The sequence below is a fragment of the Phasianus colchicus genome, chromosome 2 (genome assembly GCF_987193195.1).
Source record: "Phasianus colchicus chromosome 2, bPhaCol1.hap1.1, whole genome shotgun sequence".
NCBI lineage: Eukaryota > Metazoa > Chordata > Aves > Galliformes > Phasianidae > Phasianus > Phasianus colchicus.
Genome location: NC_143437.1, coordinates 46,674,914 through 46,693,362, shown reverse-complemented (window position 1 = coordinate 46,693,362; position 18,449 = coordinate 46,674,914). Strand labels below are relative to the sequence as shown.

Sequence of the window (18,449 nt, the reverse complement as noted above, 5' to 3'; positions counted from 1 at the left end):
CCTGACATGGTACAAAAAAAAAAAAAAAAAAAAAAAAAAGTGTCACACAACTTACAGAAATAGGACTTTTCCCAGCCTTTTCTTTCTCTTTTCCAGCTTTTCCAGAATCCCATTTTTCTGCATTGATGTCAGCTTCGTTCCATTCTGGCCAAATAGAAAATCTTGAAGCACCTACGTGGTAGATTGGTACACTGGAAAACAACCAGACTCATGAACAAAAATGGATAATGCAAGTGCTGTGCAAAGATTTTTAACAAACAAAACTTTTTTACTATAATGCAATAATAAAAATGTAGTGTTAGCAATAACTTTTTGTCACTAAGATAAGCAAGATTATAAAACTGCCCAATGATTTTAGAGGTTGTGAACCAAACGAGGTTGTGATTCAAATGAGGAATCCTGCCTTAAGTTAATGGGAGAGCTGAAGCGCAAAATGAGAATTCTGTTGATTGATTTCCTCCTTTTTCCTTTTCTGCTGCTTCAATCCATAATTCTCCTTTCTTTCCTATGCAAATCCCAACTTATGAGATTCACAGCCTGAGCAAGAAATGATGCACAGTGCTGTTGCTCACCACCAACAGGATGAAGCCCAGTCAGTCCCTGAGCAGCCCCAAAGGCCAACTCCATCTGGTTTTACTGTTGATCACGATGCCTTATGGTACAAGACATCCCTTTGGCCAGGTGTGGTCAGTTGGTTCTGCCCACTGAGTGCTCCTTGTGCACACCCAACCTCCTAACTGGCATGGCAGTGGAAGAAGCAGAAAAACCTTGACTCAGTATTTAGTTTAAAATAGCATTTTTACTCCAGCTTCTTCTCACTGGGCTTCTATCAACTTACATCACCAGACAATAGTAATTTTGTGACTCAGAAAAATAACTGATGCTCCATGTAGGTTTTTTACAATATATTAGTTCACCATTCTTTCTACTTCTTACTCTCATCATGCTTTTTCCATTTATACGTTGGCTTATAAACTTAGAAACAAAATACTCTTTTCCTAACCTCCTCCTGCAAAAGTCATGTCACTTATCATCTTGTTGATGATATCACATTCACTAATTAAAAAAAAAAAGGAAGAGAGGAAAGAAAAGAAAAAAATGCCACTAGTATAATCAATATCTCTATTGCATCAAGTATTTGGTTTCAGCTGTCCTAGTAATATAATCAAAAATTTAGATATTCAGTGACAGGCAACAGTTCAGAGCACGAAGGAATGTCAAAATATAAATGTGCAAAGTAATGAGTAGTATAAAAAAAAATGAGCATGCCACTCTGGATGTCAGTTCCTTTCCATCTGAGCTCTGTGTGAAAAACAGAGGAAGCTGAGGATCTGTTTTTAAAATATTTCTTTACCATACCTGATTCTAAGAAGCAGTGTGAAGTCATGTTTCCCCAGATGCTTGTACATCACCCAAGAAATTATGAAAATAGTAACTTTTCTGAGTTTCTTTCTCCCAGTGTTTCATCTTGCGAAGACAAACCTGATCTTAGATTCAGTCACAGGAATGCTGGGAAGATTACAAAACATCTTTCCAATACTTTTAAAAAACATGACGTGAACTTTGTTCCTCGCTTTGGCATTTCTACCATGTGGGCTTCCATAAAATAATTTCGTGCCTTCTGTATGGCACCTGAGCAATTAACTAAAAATCAAAAATCTCTACGTCAAAGCACCTCAATTCTTCTGTGAATTTAGGTCAACCCATTTGCAAAGCACTTAGCAAGCCTTGATAAGAACACCAGGAAAGCCCATTTTTTCAGTGCTGTTACACAGATCTCTCAGAAGAAGATAAAGACAGCTCTGCTTAAGTAGATGAATAACCTGTAGCAAACAGAATCTAACAGGTTATTTCAGGAATGTTTTCCAGTGTCAAAGCACAGTTATTACTATATTTTTCTTTTGGTACCACTGTTTCTGCTATAGTTCTCCTGTGGGAAGCTGTTTCCTGCAAGATTGCTCTGAGTAACAGAGGAAAAACAACAACAACAAAAATCCTATAAAACTAAGACCAACAGCATTTATTGTGACATTGCCACTGATAAATTACTGAATATTTTCTTGTGCATGAGTCTATGAAAGTTGAAGGCTACAGATCACAGCAGACTGAGCTCTCAAGGAGTTCATTGTTTTAATTAGAATTAACAACAAAAGCCAATTTGAATACATATTTTTCTAATTAAAATGCAATCTAATCACAAATTCAACATGCTGGTCTGCTTCTAAGCTATTTTAATAAGTTTATCATACTTACTTTGGAAAGAATGCGTTTTTCTGTCACAAAGCATGAAACTATACAAAGTTACAGATAGAAGATAAAAAATAGCATAAAGAAATTGACTATACAAATAAAAATTAGGCAAAGATCCATTATACAGAGTATACACTGAAATATTTCAAACAATGAAGTATTTCAAGCAAGCTCTTCATCTTCTTGGACAGAAAATGTTAACTCAGAAAATTCTAGGTGTGTTTCACTGTATTTCTGAGAATATTAAAAATACTGGCTACAGAAATGAGAGTTATACACAAATACAATAAAATACATAACAAAAGACAATAAATGAAAAGTGGATGTTCTCTGCTCTGGCACGACAACACAAAATCTCCAGGAATACCTCTATTTTTTGTTGGATTACAATTTAATATTAGTAAAGTAAGGGTATTCAGATGCACACTGATGCAATGAATAACTTCTCAAGAACATTCATAAGCCAAGCAATTTCACCCAAATTGGACGTAAGATCATGACATGTGCAGATCGCTCTGAAAGTAATGCCTCCTACATATTTCCATGGAAACTACAATGGATATGAAGAGATATAATAACACTATTAGATAGATCAAACTCTCACCTACAAAACATTTTTGAACGCTGTCATCACCACTAGCAATGCACTTTTTTCTAGCAATGAACAAGAGTCTGCATGCCATTCTCATCAAAATGTGCACCAGCAGAGGTGACCCATTACTGCCACTGCTGAAATGCACCACTAACCACCTCACTGTGCACACACTGTGCTTGGTCTTCAGAAATGTTCAGCAAGCTTTGATGAACATCAATGGGTGCCATTATTTCCACATGGAGGAATTCAGTGACACACCTTTGCTTCATATGCACTTCCATGTCAAATGTCATTGTGTCAGACTGCCCCTCTGCTGCCATCTGTCACACAGCAACAACATGTAATCGAACATTGGTGGGAAGGTTCAACCTCTACTGTCATACCACCACCATCTCCCTCTGACATTGTAAGCCAGTAAAAAAAAAGTAGACTGCATTACTTCTGGAGTAGCCCTTGTATTTACCCACTAACGTTTCTATGTCTAGGAAAAGTAAGCGAGAGCATGGTGGTATGTTTTGCTCTTTGTTTCAGATGGTTAAAATTCAATTTACAGAGACATTTCTACTCACTGGTTCTGCAATGCAAAGTCAAGCCTACTACAGATTTACATTGCTTCTAAGTTATCTGAGAGAACAAGAAGCACCTTGTCACATTGGTTATTCAAAAATAAAATAAACCCCTCCAGAATGCTCTGGACAGCCATTCAAAATAAAAGAATTCTGTCCATCTTAGGAGTGATTGCAATTAACAGACTACTAAATGAGATTATGATCTCAAAACACCTATTCCTCAGAATAATCTGGAAACTAGTTGCACATTGGAAATGAACGTCTTTTGCAGCCCTAGATAAACCACAGCTCAAGCATTATTTGTTTGGAGGTTATGATCATAACTATTTTTAATGGCAGCCCAATTTCAACAAATATGATAGAATTAACCCTTAAATGGATATGACTAATCCAAAAATTACAAATGTAGAGCACTGGGAATAAACTGGACTAGTACCCTGTCTTAGTTTCAGCTGGGACAGAATTGCTTTTTCTTCACAGTGCCTGGTTTGATGTTATGCTTTGGTCTTAGGGACAAAACAATGGCGATAAGACACCTATGTTTATCATTGCTGCTAAGCAGCATTACACAGAGCCAAGGACATTCTCAGCAAAGGGCCCAAACAGCTGGGAGAAAACAGAATCAGAAAACAGAATTCACATATATATTTTTCCCATAACTATTATCCTTTTCCTTTTCTCTATCTTAGTATATAGTTTTATCACAGCCCACAGGTTGTACTTTGTTTTTTTTTTATTCTCACCACCATCTCACTGGAAAGGGGTGAGCAAATGAATGTGTGGTGCTGAGTCACCTGCTGGGTTAAATCACAATGTGTCCTCAGCACCTTTGTCTGAAATTTTAACCGTGCTTTAAGCCTCTAGCAGAACTTAATTAGAAACCACCAAGCTGTATTCATCCCTGTGGGATCAAGTAAAACCTCATTAAGTTTGTGGATAACACCAAGCTGAGTGGCGCAGTTGGTATGACAGAAGAAAGGGATACCTGGATATCTGAAGGGACCAAGACAAGTTTGAAAAGTAGGTTCATGTGAACCTAATGAGATCAACAAGGCCAAATGCAAGGCGTTACACTTGGGTCAGGACAAACCCAGATATGTGTACAGGATTTGAGAAAAACTCCTTGAAAGCAGCCCTGCTGCAGATTAATGAATAGACAAAAGATGGACATGAGCCAGCTCTTGCAGCCTGGAAGGCCAACAGTATTCTGGGCTGCATCAAAAGAGGGGTGGCCAGCAGGGCTGCTCCCATGAGGTTCCACCTGGAATACTGCACCAAGGCCTGGAGCCTCCAGCAAAAGAAGCATACACAGTTGTTGGAGTGAATCTAAAGAAGGGCCACAAATATGATCAGAGGGCTGGAGCACTTCTCCTGTGAAGAAAGGCTTTTCAGCTTGGAGAAGAACAAGCTCATTGTGGCCTTCCAGTACTTGAAGGGAGCTTACAAACAGGACTTTTTACGTGGACTGATAGTGACAGAAAAAGGAGAATTGGTTTTAAGCTAAAATAAAGAAGACTGCAGGTTACAGATAACTGGAACAGGCTCCCTAGAGAGACTGTTGAATCTCTTTCTCTGAAGATATTCCAAACCCATCTGGATGCTTTCCTGAGCAACCTCCAGTAGGGAACCTGCTTAGTAGGGGGGGTTGGATTAGATCCAACGTGTTCCTTCCAACCTGTACAGTTCTGTGATCAGATTTTAGGAACAAATTTTTCTGCTCACAGGGTGGTGAGGCACTAGAAGAGGATGCCCAGAGAAGGAGTAGATGCCCCACCCCTGGAGGTGTTCAAGACTAGGTTGGATGTTGGATGGGACTCTGGGCAGCCTCATCCGGTGGGTGGCAACCCTGCCCATGGCAGGTGTGTTGAAACTGGGTGATTTTTAAGGTCCCTTCCAACTCAGGCCTTTCTATGGCTCTAGAATCACGTGATCTCTGACTAAGGCTCATGCAAGGTCAAAAGCATGTGTAAACATGTGCAGACAAATTTAAACAGTTTAAACTAATACAACAATCTCCTCTCACCACAAAATGTGTCACAACACAGCTACAAAAATGGAGTACTGAGAGTAAGTGTAAACAATAGCCTGATATCATCTCAAGCAATACTAAAAACTGAAAACCTCCAGAAGAGCATAAAGGCACATGAATTATATTCCTCAAATACTTTGACAGTCTCCAATCATTTTTAGTTCAGACACTTTCTGAACTAGTTATGGCTGCCATGCATTCAACAATCTTCAGTATATGTAATTTTCATAGACTCATTCCATGCAGATCTTTAGGACCTATTACATTTATATTAACCAGCAGTAGCATTACAATGCAACACTGAAAGCAGTTTCAAGTTCAGTCATCACATAGTTATCCACAGAACAGTTCTTCCTATTCTTAAGTTTCAGTTAATCTAGTGGACCCCTCCCCTCAAACCAAAATAAATTAAGAAATTAAAAAAAAAAAAATTAAAAAAGTTAATCTGTTCAGACTATATCCTCTGAACCGCTGCTGCAATTTAAATCTTATGGATACTTACCTGAGGAGCACATACTGGCAATGGATAAAATTGCAGCACGATGCTTTTGCTGACTTTTTATCCTAGGCCCTCAGGAACTCAAGTATGAATTGGCAGTGGAGCTATTTTCTGTGTTCTTACTGTCTCAACCTTTAATCTTAATAACAAATATGAGGTAATCCCAGACTTTGGTGCAGTAACCCATTGCACAACATCAATGCAGCTACTTGCTACTTAAAGCAGTCAGGCACATAGCTAAACAAGAATAAATTTCTTCCAGCCAATCTGGGACCCAGCTGGTCCCAACAGGTGCTGAAGAACCCACTGGCAGTTAATAATGCTTTTGGCTGCTGCTCTACCTAATAAAATTTCTAATGCCACTGTGAGCTTTGTCTGCACACTGGGAAATCGTGCCTGTGCTACAATTATCCCTAACCTACTCCCCTATCTTGGCACTGATCATTTACTCCTCACTTTTGTCTCTGATAACCCAAACCCTAGTTCAGAATTTTCTTTGTTCTGGCAGATGCTGATGACTCAGGCTTAATTCAGAAAATTGGGCTCAATGGCATAGAGTTTCATCAAATTCATTTACAAAGCATTTTAATTCATTATCATTGTTACAAGCCAGAATCTTCAGTGCTGACAAAGACATCAAATCCACTGAATCACTATAGCTGTTGAAACCTGGGAAAGATCAGATTCTCAATAGCCTCTAATGATGCAATTAAGAAAATCTTTAATGACAGCTGTTCTTTTCAGCTCTTCAGCCTGTCATCTCTAAATCTGCCTAGGTCCTGAAGAGAACTGTTACCTAATTAGAGAGCAGTAATGAAGGGATGCCCAACGGAGCATCCTGAAGATAGACTTATGTGAAGTCTGGCTTATTGAGTATAAAGGAAACCTCATATCTTCTTGCTATGTTTCCAAGCTCCCCTTCCAGCACCAAAGCATAAAGTGCCAACAATATGAATTGATTTTCCACAGTACATACTGTGCTGACTACTGCAAGCATTTATGGGGAAAAAAAAAATAAGAAATCTGATCTCACTAGAAATCCATTTAAGTAATTTTAAGATAATCAAAATTCTTTGTCCAGATATTTGTACACACTACTCTCAGAGGGCTTCTGCACTAATTTATCTGTAAAAGTTATTATTATAACACTGTAGTTCCTGGCAGTAACCACTGACAGTTCTCAGCAATTTAAAAAACATTATTTTCAAAAACTATTAACCTTTTTTTCTTTTTCATACTACTGACAGCTCTGTTCAATATTTCAGTGATTTGTAGACGCATGAAAATAACTCAATTTGCTAGGAGGAAGACAATATTTCAGAAAAGACAAAATACTTTTGACAGTTTTATGCCTGCAACTGCAAGATGTGCTCAGGAACAAAACAGAGATCCTAGGGGAAAACCTACCTCACTATTAGAAAGAATAGTGAACTTGTGGGACAACATTCTCTCAGGCAGCATGTGGTCTTCCATTTCTTTGTCTGATACATGGATAGCAATGTTACTTAAGTTCTGACAGACAGACTTCTGTAAAATTTGTACGCTAGAAGGTGTACAGAACTGTGCTGAACAAGCTTGGTAACAGAATCCACATGAACAGATGTCAAGGAAATAGCTATTAAGTAACTGCCATATGTCCAACTCTAGCAGCTCCAATCCTATAGTGTGTGCATAACAATATTTACTTTTAACTCTCCCAGCCCCTAAAAAGACTTGGTAAGATGCTGTTAATAAAATATTCACAATCATTACTACCATTAGCCTACTGTTAGCAGAAAATCATTATCCAAGGGTACAGATCAATCCCTCCATCATGGGGATTGCAAAGAAAGCGAGGAATAAGTCATAGGGTTACCCAGAACAGTTGTATTATCCCTGTGTTCAGCAACTTTTATCAAGTATAAATAATAAGAACAGCACTAAATCATTTTGTCTCAGGGAGGATTGCTGCAGAATCAGCTCAGTACTCTAGTGATTTTTTTTTTTTTTTTTACAACAGTAACACAGATCTACAGCACATCTGTACTGTAACACAGATATTCTTTACTGCACACTATCTACTTCCACGTGAAGATCTATCATGGATCTGTCAACCTGTCTGCTATCAGTAGCGTTCCCATAATTCTGGCACCTCGCACACAGAAATCCTGTGACAACAGGGAAAGCATTCTAAAAGCAAAGCGAATATTGAAGAATGAAATGTTGCTTCCATTTTGCACAAATCACAGTCTACAGTTCTAAGTTTTGACCAAACTGCTGATTCAAATAAAAAGCTCTGTTAACAGACTGCAGTTCAAAATGCACATCCGCCTCGTTGCTCGATGTCTTACAGCAGTGCTCTGCAAACTAGGGTTTGCAAACAATGTAGGAAGTACCAGAAGTTGAGTACTGCATGTATGTATCTTATAAATACAAAAATATGCTATTCTGAGGGAAGTGTACTCAAAATTCTTTGCAAATAGTGATGTGCAACCAAAAAAGTTTGGATACCATTAGCTTACAGTGTGACTACAGGAGAAAAAGAGACTCCAATATTTCAGCCATTTCAAATAGACTGAGAATGCCAAAATCTCTTTTTGTTGGCGGGCTTCGGGTACAAATTCCCATCCATCTGGGAAACAAAGGAACTTACCTTGTTACAAAAACAAGAAGAAAGGCTATTCAAGGTATCTTAAGTGTTCTTGGGTAAACTTTAAGCCCTGCTATGTTCAACTCCCAACTTTTAACAGCCTTTACTGATTTTAACAAAAATCCAGACCCTCACTCACCCCTTTGAGCAGAATACGAAGATGTTTTCACCAATGTGAAGACAGTATGCAGCCTGTAATCAGCTCAAAATGCACTTACAGTTTACAGAGCAGGCAAAACAATAGTATTGAAAGTAAAGCAAGGGTAGCCTTCAAGTTTAATTTTCAAATGTTTTATAGCAGTTAAATCTGCGATTTCACGAGTACATGAGGCTACTTTTCTTGTAAAATGTTTAAGACAAAAAGTTTAGGCCAAAATTTAGAACAACTTTTTACTAGCTTTTCTTGACTCATTACCTATAGCTCAAGAGATCCTGAAGAAAAAATTTCCCAGCATCACAGGTAAGATTCATTTTGTAGTTTACCACTCTTGGCCAGACACATAATGCCCTAAAACAATGTTTTATCATCCATCCATCCATCCGAAAGGCCTGACTGATATTTCAGGATGATAAAAATTGAGCAGGGATAGGTTAGTCAGGAAACCAGTACTAGAACTACTATAACATCCAGAGTTTTACTGCCAAGACTTGCTCTAGCTGGAAAGAGCACAACAGCAGAGCAAATAAACACAATAAAACATGATACAGTTTAAATAGAAATTACAGACTTGATGAAAAAAACTTAATACAAGTTATATATTCTGTGTTGTGAAGCTTCTACATTCCAATCAAGTGATTGTAACTTCTACTATAGTCTATTAATTCATCACTAAACCACCACAAGGACATGTTCAAGCTACTCTTCCCTGTGTAAAACAGTCCCAGTGAAATGAGTATATACTCCTGTGCTAACACTAAATTAACATTGGTGTATACAAGACATTAGCTCTATTACAATTACCTGATAATTGCAGAGTGAGATGAAGCATGTCTATTGCCTATTAGGTCTAACAAGAGATTTCAAATATCTTGTGAACATTTCTCCTACTCACACTTCAAAGGTGTTTCTATGAAACTTAACGCCATTCAACCCAATTGTAATCAGATATTCTCTAGTCTCAACCTGACACAGGGAAAAGGGTTTTGTAATCTAATTGTGGTCTTGTTTAATAAAGCCTTACACAACAGTGTTCTGAAGAAAAAGAAAGATACTGTTCCAGATATTCTAATACAAATAAATCATTTCATATGACTGATTCTTTTACCAGTTATTCTGTATGATATGGGAGAGAATTAATCATTTTACTATATAAATATTACGTATATTTATAACCTCAAAGAAAAAAATCTCTTACTGTAAATATGGCTATTAGGGGACAAAATAGTTTGGATGACAGCCCAATCAATTTCACACACAGTGCAAGGCAGGAAAACACTGCTTTTACCGTCTGTGCTAGGAAATAGAACTGTCCTTGCCAGCTTACATACTGATTTTTTAATATATATTCTGTTTGTTACTAAACAAAGAGATGCAGAGTGGAAAAGGGGAGAATTAGAGATACTGGCTGATGACCACAACAGAAAGGATATCAAAATATGAATCCAGACATGAAATGTGAAACATGGGTATGAACATGTAAAACAAAATATTTTGTTGAAAAATCTGGGTGGATGGATATGAAATAAGAAAGGGGCATCTGAAGACTGATTTCAAGGGAGAAATAAGTGATACACCTGATACCTTTCTTTACGGCAGCAAAGGGAAGAAAAGGGCATAAGCACATAAATATTGGTGCCACAGACACCTTTTGTCTGATCCCTGGCAGCACTGTGCATGAACACTTACAAAGTTTTCACTGAGAAAGTTTGGAAAACCATAGAAATAAGATCATAGCTCAAAAGCGAAAGTAGTGAAAGAAATGTTACAGTTTCCACTTATTTAGTGAAACTGATGTGCTGCATCATTAGCCATTTTGCCCTGAAAAGTTCAGCTTAGTTCCTCTAGTCAGTGAAAATGAAGGTTGTGTATTTTCCAAATTATTTTCCAGATTCAAAGTTCTCAAGTTTATTAAACCCCAGCTCTTCCAATGAAAACTCTCTTCTGTCTGCTTGCTACCTTAACTTTAATGCTTCATACACATACATTGAATGCACCTGGAGCCCAATGATCTTCAAGGTCACTTCCAGCCCAAACTGTTTTGTGATGCTATGATTCACAGTATGAGCTGTGACCAACATTTATCCCTCACATACAGAACAACATATCACAGTGTGAGCACCTGCACTCTACATGCACTCTGTGGTCTCAGTCCTACAGCCCTCCTCAAGGTCCAAGACGAATATTCTGACATGCAAAATCTGTTTGTCAGGATTCCATTACTTGATAGGTAAGCAAAAAGTACCATAGGGGGAAGGAAGTACAACTTCCACGTGAAGCAGTGGGCACAATCTGGAACACAAGAGGTTCCATTTGACCACCAGGCAGCACTTAGGCTCTGTGCAGGTGACAGAGCACTGGGCCATGCTGCCCAGAGAGGCTGTGGGGTCTTCTTGGAGATCTCCAAACTCTGCCCGGACACAGCCCTGGGCACCCTGCTCTGGGTTCCCTGCTTGAGCAGGGGTTGGACCAGATGGATCCTGAGGTCCCTGCCAAACTCAGCCCGTCTACGGCTCTGTGCTAAACCTGAACATCCAGCTTAAAGAATGAAAGCAAACAAACAAAAACAAAGCAACCCCTACCTTGTCTATAGACCCTACTTTGTCTAAGCACCCGCCCGAGCAACCAAACTTTCTCCGCACCGGCTATCCTCACGCCCAGGACCGCAAACAATCGCCTCCTCCACATATCCGCACCTCCGTCTCCGCGCGGGACGAGGCAGAACGCGGGGACGGGCGGGCGGCTCGCGGGGACGCGCTGGCGGCAGCTCCCCCTTCCCCGGGGCCGTTACCGCCCGCCGAGATCCCGCGCTCCCTCCTGCGGCTCTTACTCTTTGGCGGAGGCGCCCAGGATCCCGGAGCTACTGCGACTCCCGAGCTCCTTCTTCTTGCCGCTCTTAGAGGCCATCCCGGCAGCGTCCGCCGCGTTGCCGGGCGACCTGACGCGCTGCAGGTAGCGGCTCAAGCTCCGCCCCGCGGCCCAGGGCCCCTTGGGCCAGCCCACGCCACGCATGGTGCCGCTCCTCTACGGTCGGGACGGGGAGGAGCAGGATACGGCGCTGCCGGCCTGGAGCTGTTGCCTCTCCGCGCGCTGCTCCGTCGCGCCCGGGGCGCGGCAGGACGGGAGTACTGAGATCACGCGGCTCCCTCCGCGCGCCCGGAAGGCGTCTGTGAGCATCGTGGTTCGGGGCAGAGGTGGGGGCAAATCCTGCCGTGTAGGAGAGGGGCAGAAGCCATCTCAAAGGATGCGGGTGTTTTGCCGCTCTTTAAGAAGGGTATGACTACAGCCGAAGAAAAAAGACTTGAGAGTGAAACGGTGTTTATAGTTATTTGTTGTAAAACATGGTAGCCTAAACTCCTGTATAAAGTACCTCTGTAGAAAAAGACAGTGACTGAATACTTTTTTGCTGAATCTTTCCAAAGACAATAGTTTGGAAGAACAGAAAATCTGAAGACATAGAACGATTAAGTTTGGAAAAGACCACTACGACTCATCTAGTCGAACCACCAACCCATCCCCACCACGTCCCTCAGTGCCACATTGCCCCTTTTCTTCAACACCTTCAGGAACAGTGACTCCAGCACCTGCCTGGGCAGCCCATTCCAATGATTTATCACTCTTCTGGAAAAGAGATTTTTCCTAATAGTCAACCCAAACCTCTGGTGCAGCTTGAGCCCATTCCCTTTCATCCTATCAGGGGAAAAGAGGCCAAGACAGATCCTGTGACAGTCTCCTTTCAGGCAGTTGTAGAGAACAATACTGTCTCCCCTGAGCCTCTCTCTTCTCATGACTGACCAACCCCAGCTCTCAGCCACTCCCAGTAACAGTTGCACTCCAGACCCTCCATTGCCCTTCTCTGGGACACAATCCCAGGCCTCAATGTCTTTCTTGGAGTGAGGGGTACAAAACTGAACACAGTACTTGAGGTGCAGCCTCAGCACTACCAGATGAAAAAAAGTGCATTTTGTTATGAATATTATAATCACATGAATAAGTTTCTGTTGAACAAATAAAGAGCAAGAGTAACCAGCACTTGCTTAAAATAGGAGACATTTTTGGTCCACTACATACTAGTACATAAAAAGCACAAAGATAAGAAACCAACCAACAAGTACTTCTGTACTTTGTAGGGGAGTCAGAGATGGAATGCACAAGCATTTACCCTTCTCACATCAAAATGGAAGACATAAGATCCTGACAGGAAGCCTACGATTCTTAGACTGGAGTTTCACCAAAGTCAACTGCTTTAGGATTCAGCAGACACTCACCTCATCTAACTAAGGTGACTTATTCAGATGCAGTCCAGAGATGGCATTATTCCTAACAACTCATTTCTAAATAACTCATCCTTATTGCCATTCTCCAGTCCGCACTGCATAATGAAAAATCCTCCATAGAACATACATCTATTCATTTAGTCTTATTCAAGGTAACCCTTCCTGAAATATGAAAATCAATGAAAATTTGTCAAATCATAAAGGGCATGAGTATCAAAAGACAAGACAAAATGCATAATGTTGCTAAACCTAGAGGCTTTAGAGAAGTATCAGATCTTGATTTATATCAAGATGACAGAAAGCCAAACACTTCGCAATTTAAAAGTATAAAGTACTTCAGCATCTTTGCATTTCCTTCAGCATTATGTCCAGTGGCACTCATTTTAAATAAGGTACCTTGAGACACTTCTCACTTGAGAATCAAGTAAACACCTGCTTTATTTATTTTCAGTCTTAACAGCTGGCCTTCAGCCAGTTCTGCTATCAAACACTGATCAACATACACAGATGAATTCTCTCAGACAGAGGTAAGCTCCAGTTCACAACTTCAGAAAAACACAGGGCTGTCAGCCTCCTCCTAGGATTCAGAGGTATCTGGGACAGTTCTCTTCAGAAAATTTGGTTCCTGATCCCACACTGCAGGGGACTAGCAAGGTTTGCAGCATCTGAACAAATATAGTTCTAGTAGTGCTATTATGTGAAAGACAGCAAATGCTAGAACTTTGGTGTGTCTGTAAGCATTTTTGGGTGACAAAGAAGGAAGGAAGGCCTGAAAGCAAGAATGTATTCAAGCTACAAAACTCTTATCTTTGTTCTATTAAGTGATAATCACTAAATATAAAGTATGTTTACACACCTTTTAACATGATATTTTACAATACACTTGTGATAGATTTGTGATAGCAATGGCATTAAAAGCATATACCCATGTGGTTTGTGGAAAAAAAATTCTAAAGTTTTACATCAAGGTACTTTTTTTTTTTTTTTTTTTTTTTTAAGCCCATGATTTCATGTGGAATGTCCTGTGAGGCATTTTGTCTGGAAAATGAATTAATCTGAATTTTTTAAAATGCTTGTTTACAGTTGGCCAAGAATCTGTAAGGTCAAATCAGCTGTTTCATTGGCCGTGAAGCATGTCTGACAGATAACTCCTGAAAGAAAAAGATGTTAGGCAAGAGGCAGTCTTACAGATGGAAACTGAAATAAATTTATGATTATAAACAGTTGTCTGTCAGAAATCCATAGCAATAACTGAATAGATCCTGAGATAACACATACTTACCATAGCAATGGATGGGTCACATCCTGGTCAATGTTCTTCTAGGATGTAAATCAGAACACTGTTTTGTTGTTGTCGGCATTATTTTCTATTGTTAAAACATTACACAGTCAACTGCTGTTGTCAATTCAGTTTTAGTCATAGGTATTGTGCACTTCTTTTGTAGCTGTAAATACTAGTTGTAGAGAACAGGAAAACAGTAACCATTAACAGGAATGCTGTCAAGACTTCTCTCGGGGGTTTTGAAATGCAGACTTAACTCTTCTGATTTTACCAAAGGCATAAGGATTCCAGAACAAGATCAAAGGCATTTTCTGTCTTGAGAATGTCTGGAAATGTGGTAGTGAGCAAATTTTTTTAGTGCGCTGAAATACCTGATGGGAAGACTACAGATGATACCATACAAGACAAAACAAAGTTCCACTTAGAAATACAAGGGTTGCTTGGTGTTTTTTCTTTTTAGCAGGGGTAGTCAAACACTAGCATTAACCTTCCAATGGGGTATGGACTCATGAGACTGAATGTGATCATGACCAACTCTGCTGGAGTTGATGTTGCTCAGGACAATGCCCTGATGTCCCTTCCAACCACAGTTACTCTGCAGTTCAGTGAAGTTTAAGTTAGACATGCAAGGATGAAGAAGATGCACTGAATTTGTAGTTATAAGAATGCTACAAAGCTCAATAAGATACGGAAGGGAGGGTATAATTATTTTGATTTTTTGGAGGGGGGAGGCATAGTTTTTGAAGGGTTTAGATTTCAAGGTTTTTTTTTTTTTTGTGGCAGTTTTTGAATTATTATTTAAAAAAAACAAAAGAAAGTATTAATTCAGTGGGAGCCTAAAAAAGAAAATTGCAACTAGCAACAAAGTAGAAAACAGTAAAAACGCACAACCTTCCACCCACTGCCACTTAAAACTATCTAATAACTATGTATCCCACTTGATATTTTGGGGGGATATTTTTATACTAATCCAAGCTGCACTCCAATTCATGTGGTAGAAAGGATTTTGATGAACTGTAGCTGTGTTACCAATTCCATTCATCTTCTCATTGAGATTTTTGCTACAGTACCTTTTGATAGCAGTCATGATACAATCTCATTTTTCATGCTGTAGCTCATTCTGGTGAAGACAATTCCAAAACATGAAGTAAAATATTCAGCAGTAGTGCAAACCCCATGGTGCATCAGGCCCAGCATTGCCACTGACCAAGGGAAGGGGACTTTCCCCACTCTGTCCTGTACAGCCTCACCTCAAGCAGAAAGTAGGTTTGTATAAGAAAGACAAAACTATTAGAAAATGTTCAAAGGAGGGCTATGAAAGTGATGAAGGGTCTGTAGGGCAAGGTGTGTGAGAGGCAGCTGAGGTCACCTGGTTTATTCAGCCCAGAGCACAAGTGAGGAGATGCTGCATGGCAGCCTACAGCTTAAGGGAAGAGGAGGGGCAGCACTGAGCTCTGCTCTCCGCTGGCAGCAACGGGGCCCAAGGGAACAGCATGGAGCTGTGTCAGGGGAGGGTCACCTGGAGGTTAGGGGCAGGTGCTGCACCAGAGGGTGGTTGGATACCAGTGCAGAGCAGTGGGCACGACCTCATGTCACTGGAGTTCAAGAAGCATTTGGAAAATGCTTTCAGATGTAGGGTCTGGTGTGGAGCCAGAAGCTGGCTTCAGTCTTCGCAGGTCTCTAACTCAGCATATTAGATGATTCTAAATATACCAATACCATTGAATCTCACTGGACTTCTCAGGGCATGTTAACTTTGATCCTCTCTCTACTTCAGTACTGAGGGAACAGAATTCAGATAACCAGCAAAGGAAAACAGAAGTAGATTAGACAACTATGCACTGCCATATTTTTGTTCTGTAAATTTACACTTGGTGATTCATTATAGGAATATCCACATCAAAATAAAAAGCTTCCTGGTTTTGGTATTATATGAAAATCCCTATCTGAATTTTGAAGTTGAGAGCACCTGTTATACTCTAGCTACCAGAAGTGTTAAGTGGGGACATGCAGAGGAACTATTATCTTCCTAAAAATTTCTAAATCTTCAGCCAAATGCTATTAGGAATTCTGATGAAATCTTGAGGAATGGATAGATAGTTGTGGTTTTAGAGTAAGAATGCACAATATTAATGCAGTATTAACTACAGAGGCTACACAATCTCTCAGAACATGATTTTATTTTTGTATTTTGCTATTTAAAGTTAAGAGGGTAACTTTGCAGCAGATTTATAAATTTAAATCTTGTTTGTTCTAATTAAAGGCAGGCTGCAAATCATTGCAAATCCTTTTTAATGGTGATTAACTTCAGTGCAGTTTTAAACAAATGGTTTAGTGCAGTTGCAGTTCTGCATAAAGGCTAAAAGTAAAGAGTTACACTAGAAAAATAGCAGAATTGCTAGACAAATTTCAAAACAAACATAACTAATATTTTTCAAGAAAAGGCAGGAACAAGGCCATGGATAAAGCTGTAAACTCTCAAACTTGCTTTTCCCTTGCTTTAACCCTAAAATGTTAAGCAAATTACCTCTCTAAGTAAAAACAGTACTGCAACACACTTTACATTCTTCAGCATATGAAATGTAAAAGTGGCATGAACATTATGAAACTTGTTCCATCATACTATGATAAGACAAATGCCATGATAACTATTTGAACTGTAGTAATCTCATCTAGTTGTGCTCAAAAGCAGTAACCTAAAGAAAATAACTGTTCCTCTCCTTAAATATGTAAATATTAGAAGGCAATGATTTGGGGTACCCTGGGGAGCAACACAGTTGAACTAAGCAATTCTTTAAATTCTTCTTCATGGAAAAAAAGAAATTAAGTAAATACTGAGATGGTGGCCCTTCACTTGTAGATCATCTAAGCCAAGGCTATCCAAACGCCATCCCTTCCCTATAAAGTTTTTCTTAAGGTAGTTAAAGCAGAAAACATTGTGTATACAGACTGAAATGATAACTATCTAGTAGAATGAGCCCATGTAAGGAACATAAAATGTTTAAGCTAGTAATTTCTCACTGAAGGAACGTGTTTTTAGATAGCATTAGAAGAATTTGTTATGTTTAGTTAATGCACCGAGTACTGTCCACCACTTGGAGATGTTTGTTAAGGCAAAAATGGAAGCAAAGAACCAATCTTACAGAGCTTTCAAATGATTATGTGCAGTACGGACACAACCCCTTCTAAGTCTTCACTAGATAGACCTGAATCTAGTATTTTCCTTACTCTGACTAGAGTTCTGCTGCAGAACAAAGAGCTCTGAAGTGACCTTTCACATGCCACCAAGTAAATGTGTTTCAATACAGAATCATTATTTATATCACTGGCACTTTCCTAATACATTTCTCACTCCTGTGAAGTATGCTGTCATCTCCTTTTCTTACATTTTCCAGTAACTTATTATACAAAGGATGAAGGCGTATGCACATTTAGAGAACCGTTTCCATAGCAAATAAAGTGTATCGTAAAGGAGGAAAGAAGCAGTCAGTTCTCCATTTTAGAATCAAAGTCATTAAGATATCAAAGCTAGAAGATAGATAAGAGAATATAAAAGCAAGTTTTTCAACATTCAATGCCATGATATCACTTCAAGTATTTCTACGTCCCCCATCACAACCTATCAAACAGCCTGTAAGAACTATTTCCTAATAATAAATCACTACATACAAGCAAGGATTTATACAGTTTAAGAGGACTGAATGCTACTAAGACTCAACAAACTAACTGAACTAACCAAAGTTAGTAACAAAAATGTTCAGAGCTGGAAATAGCTTATTTTCCTTCCACCATATTTAAGTTGCACCTAGACAATTACATACAGAAGGAACATCAATTTCTTCAGTTTTCATAATTAACCTTTTTAAGTGAATAGAGGATACTTTGCATAACCCACACATACTGCACAGCTACAGTGCAGAGCAACTATATGCTATCTCCAACCTTTATTTAATAAGATGGAATCAAGCCAAGTAAGACTTTACTTGAAGAACTGACTCGATTTTTACTCAAGTTGTTATTTCAAATCATTCCTTCAATACAGAAACCAAGTAATTTATTTTGTGAATGGCATATTCTAATTTGCAAAAAGATAATAAAAAGTAGCAAAGGACCTCTGTTCATATGAAAAAACTGAAATGAATCCTTTTACTACATTATATCC

General features: G+C 39.3%; 1 protein-coding gene across 2 annotated transcripts in view; it reads right to left on the bottom strand.

Moving 5' to 3' along the window:
* Nucleotides 1–12,742, bottom strand: part of ADGB (androglobin) — a 70,657-nt gene extending 57,915 nt beyond the window's left edge. For both annotated transcript variants that reach the window (XM_031612257.2, XM_090135559.1), the window contains exons 1-2: nucleotides 11,559–12,742; nucleotides 56–191 (exon numbers count right to left, since the gene is read on the bottom strand). In XM_031612257.2, the coding sequence (XP_031468117.2) occupies nucleotides 56–191; nucleotides 11,559–11,740 (318 nt within the window). In that variant the 5' untranslated portion in view covers nucleotides 11,741–12,742. The remainder of the gene's footprint in view (nucleotides 1–55; nucleotides 192–11,558) is intronic.
* Between the last annotated feature and the right edge of the window lie 5,707 nt (nucleotides 12,743–18,449).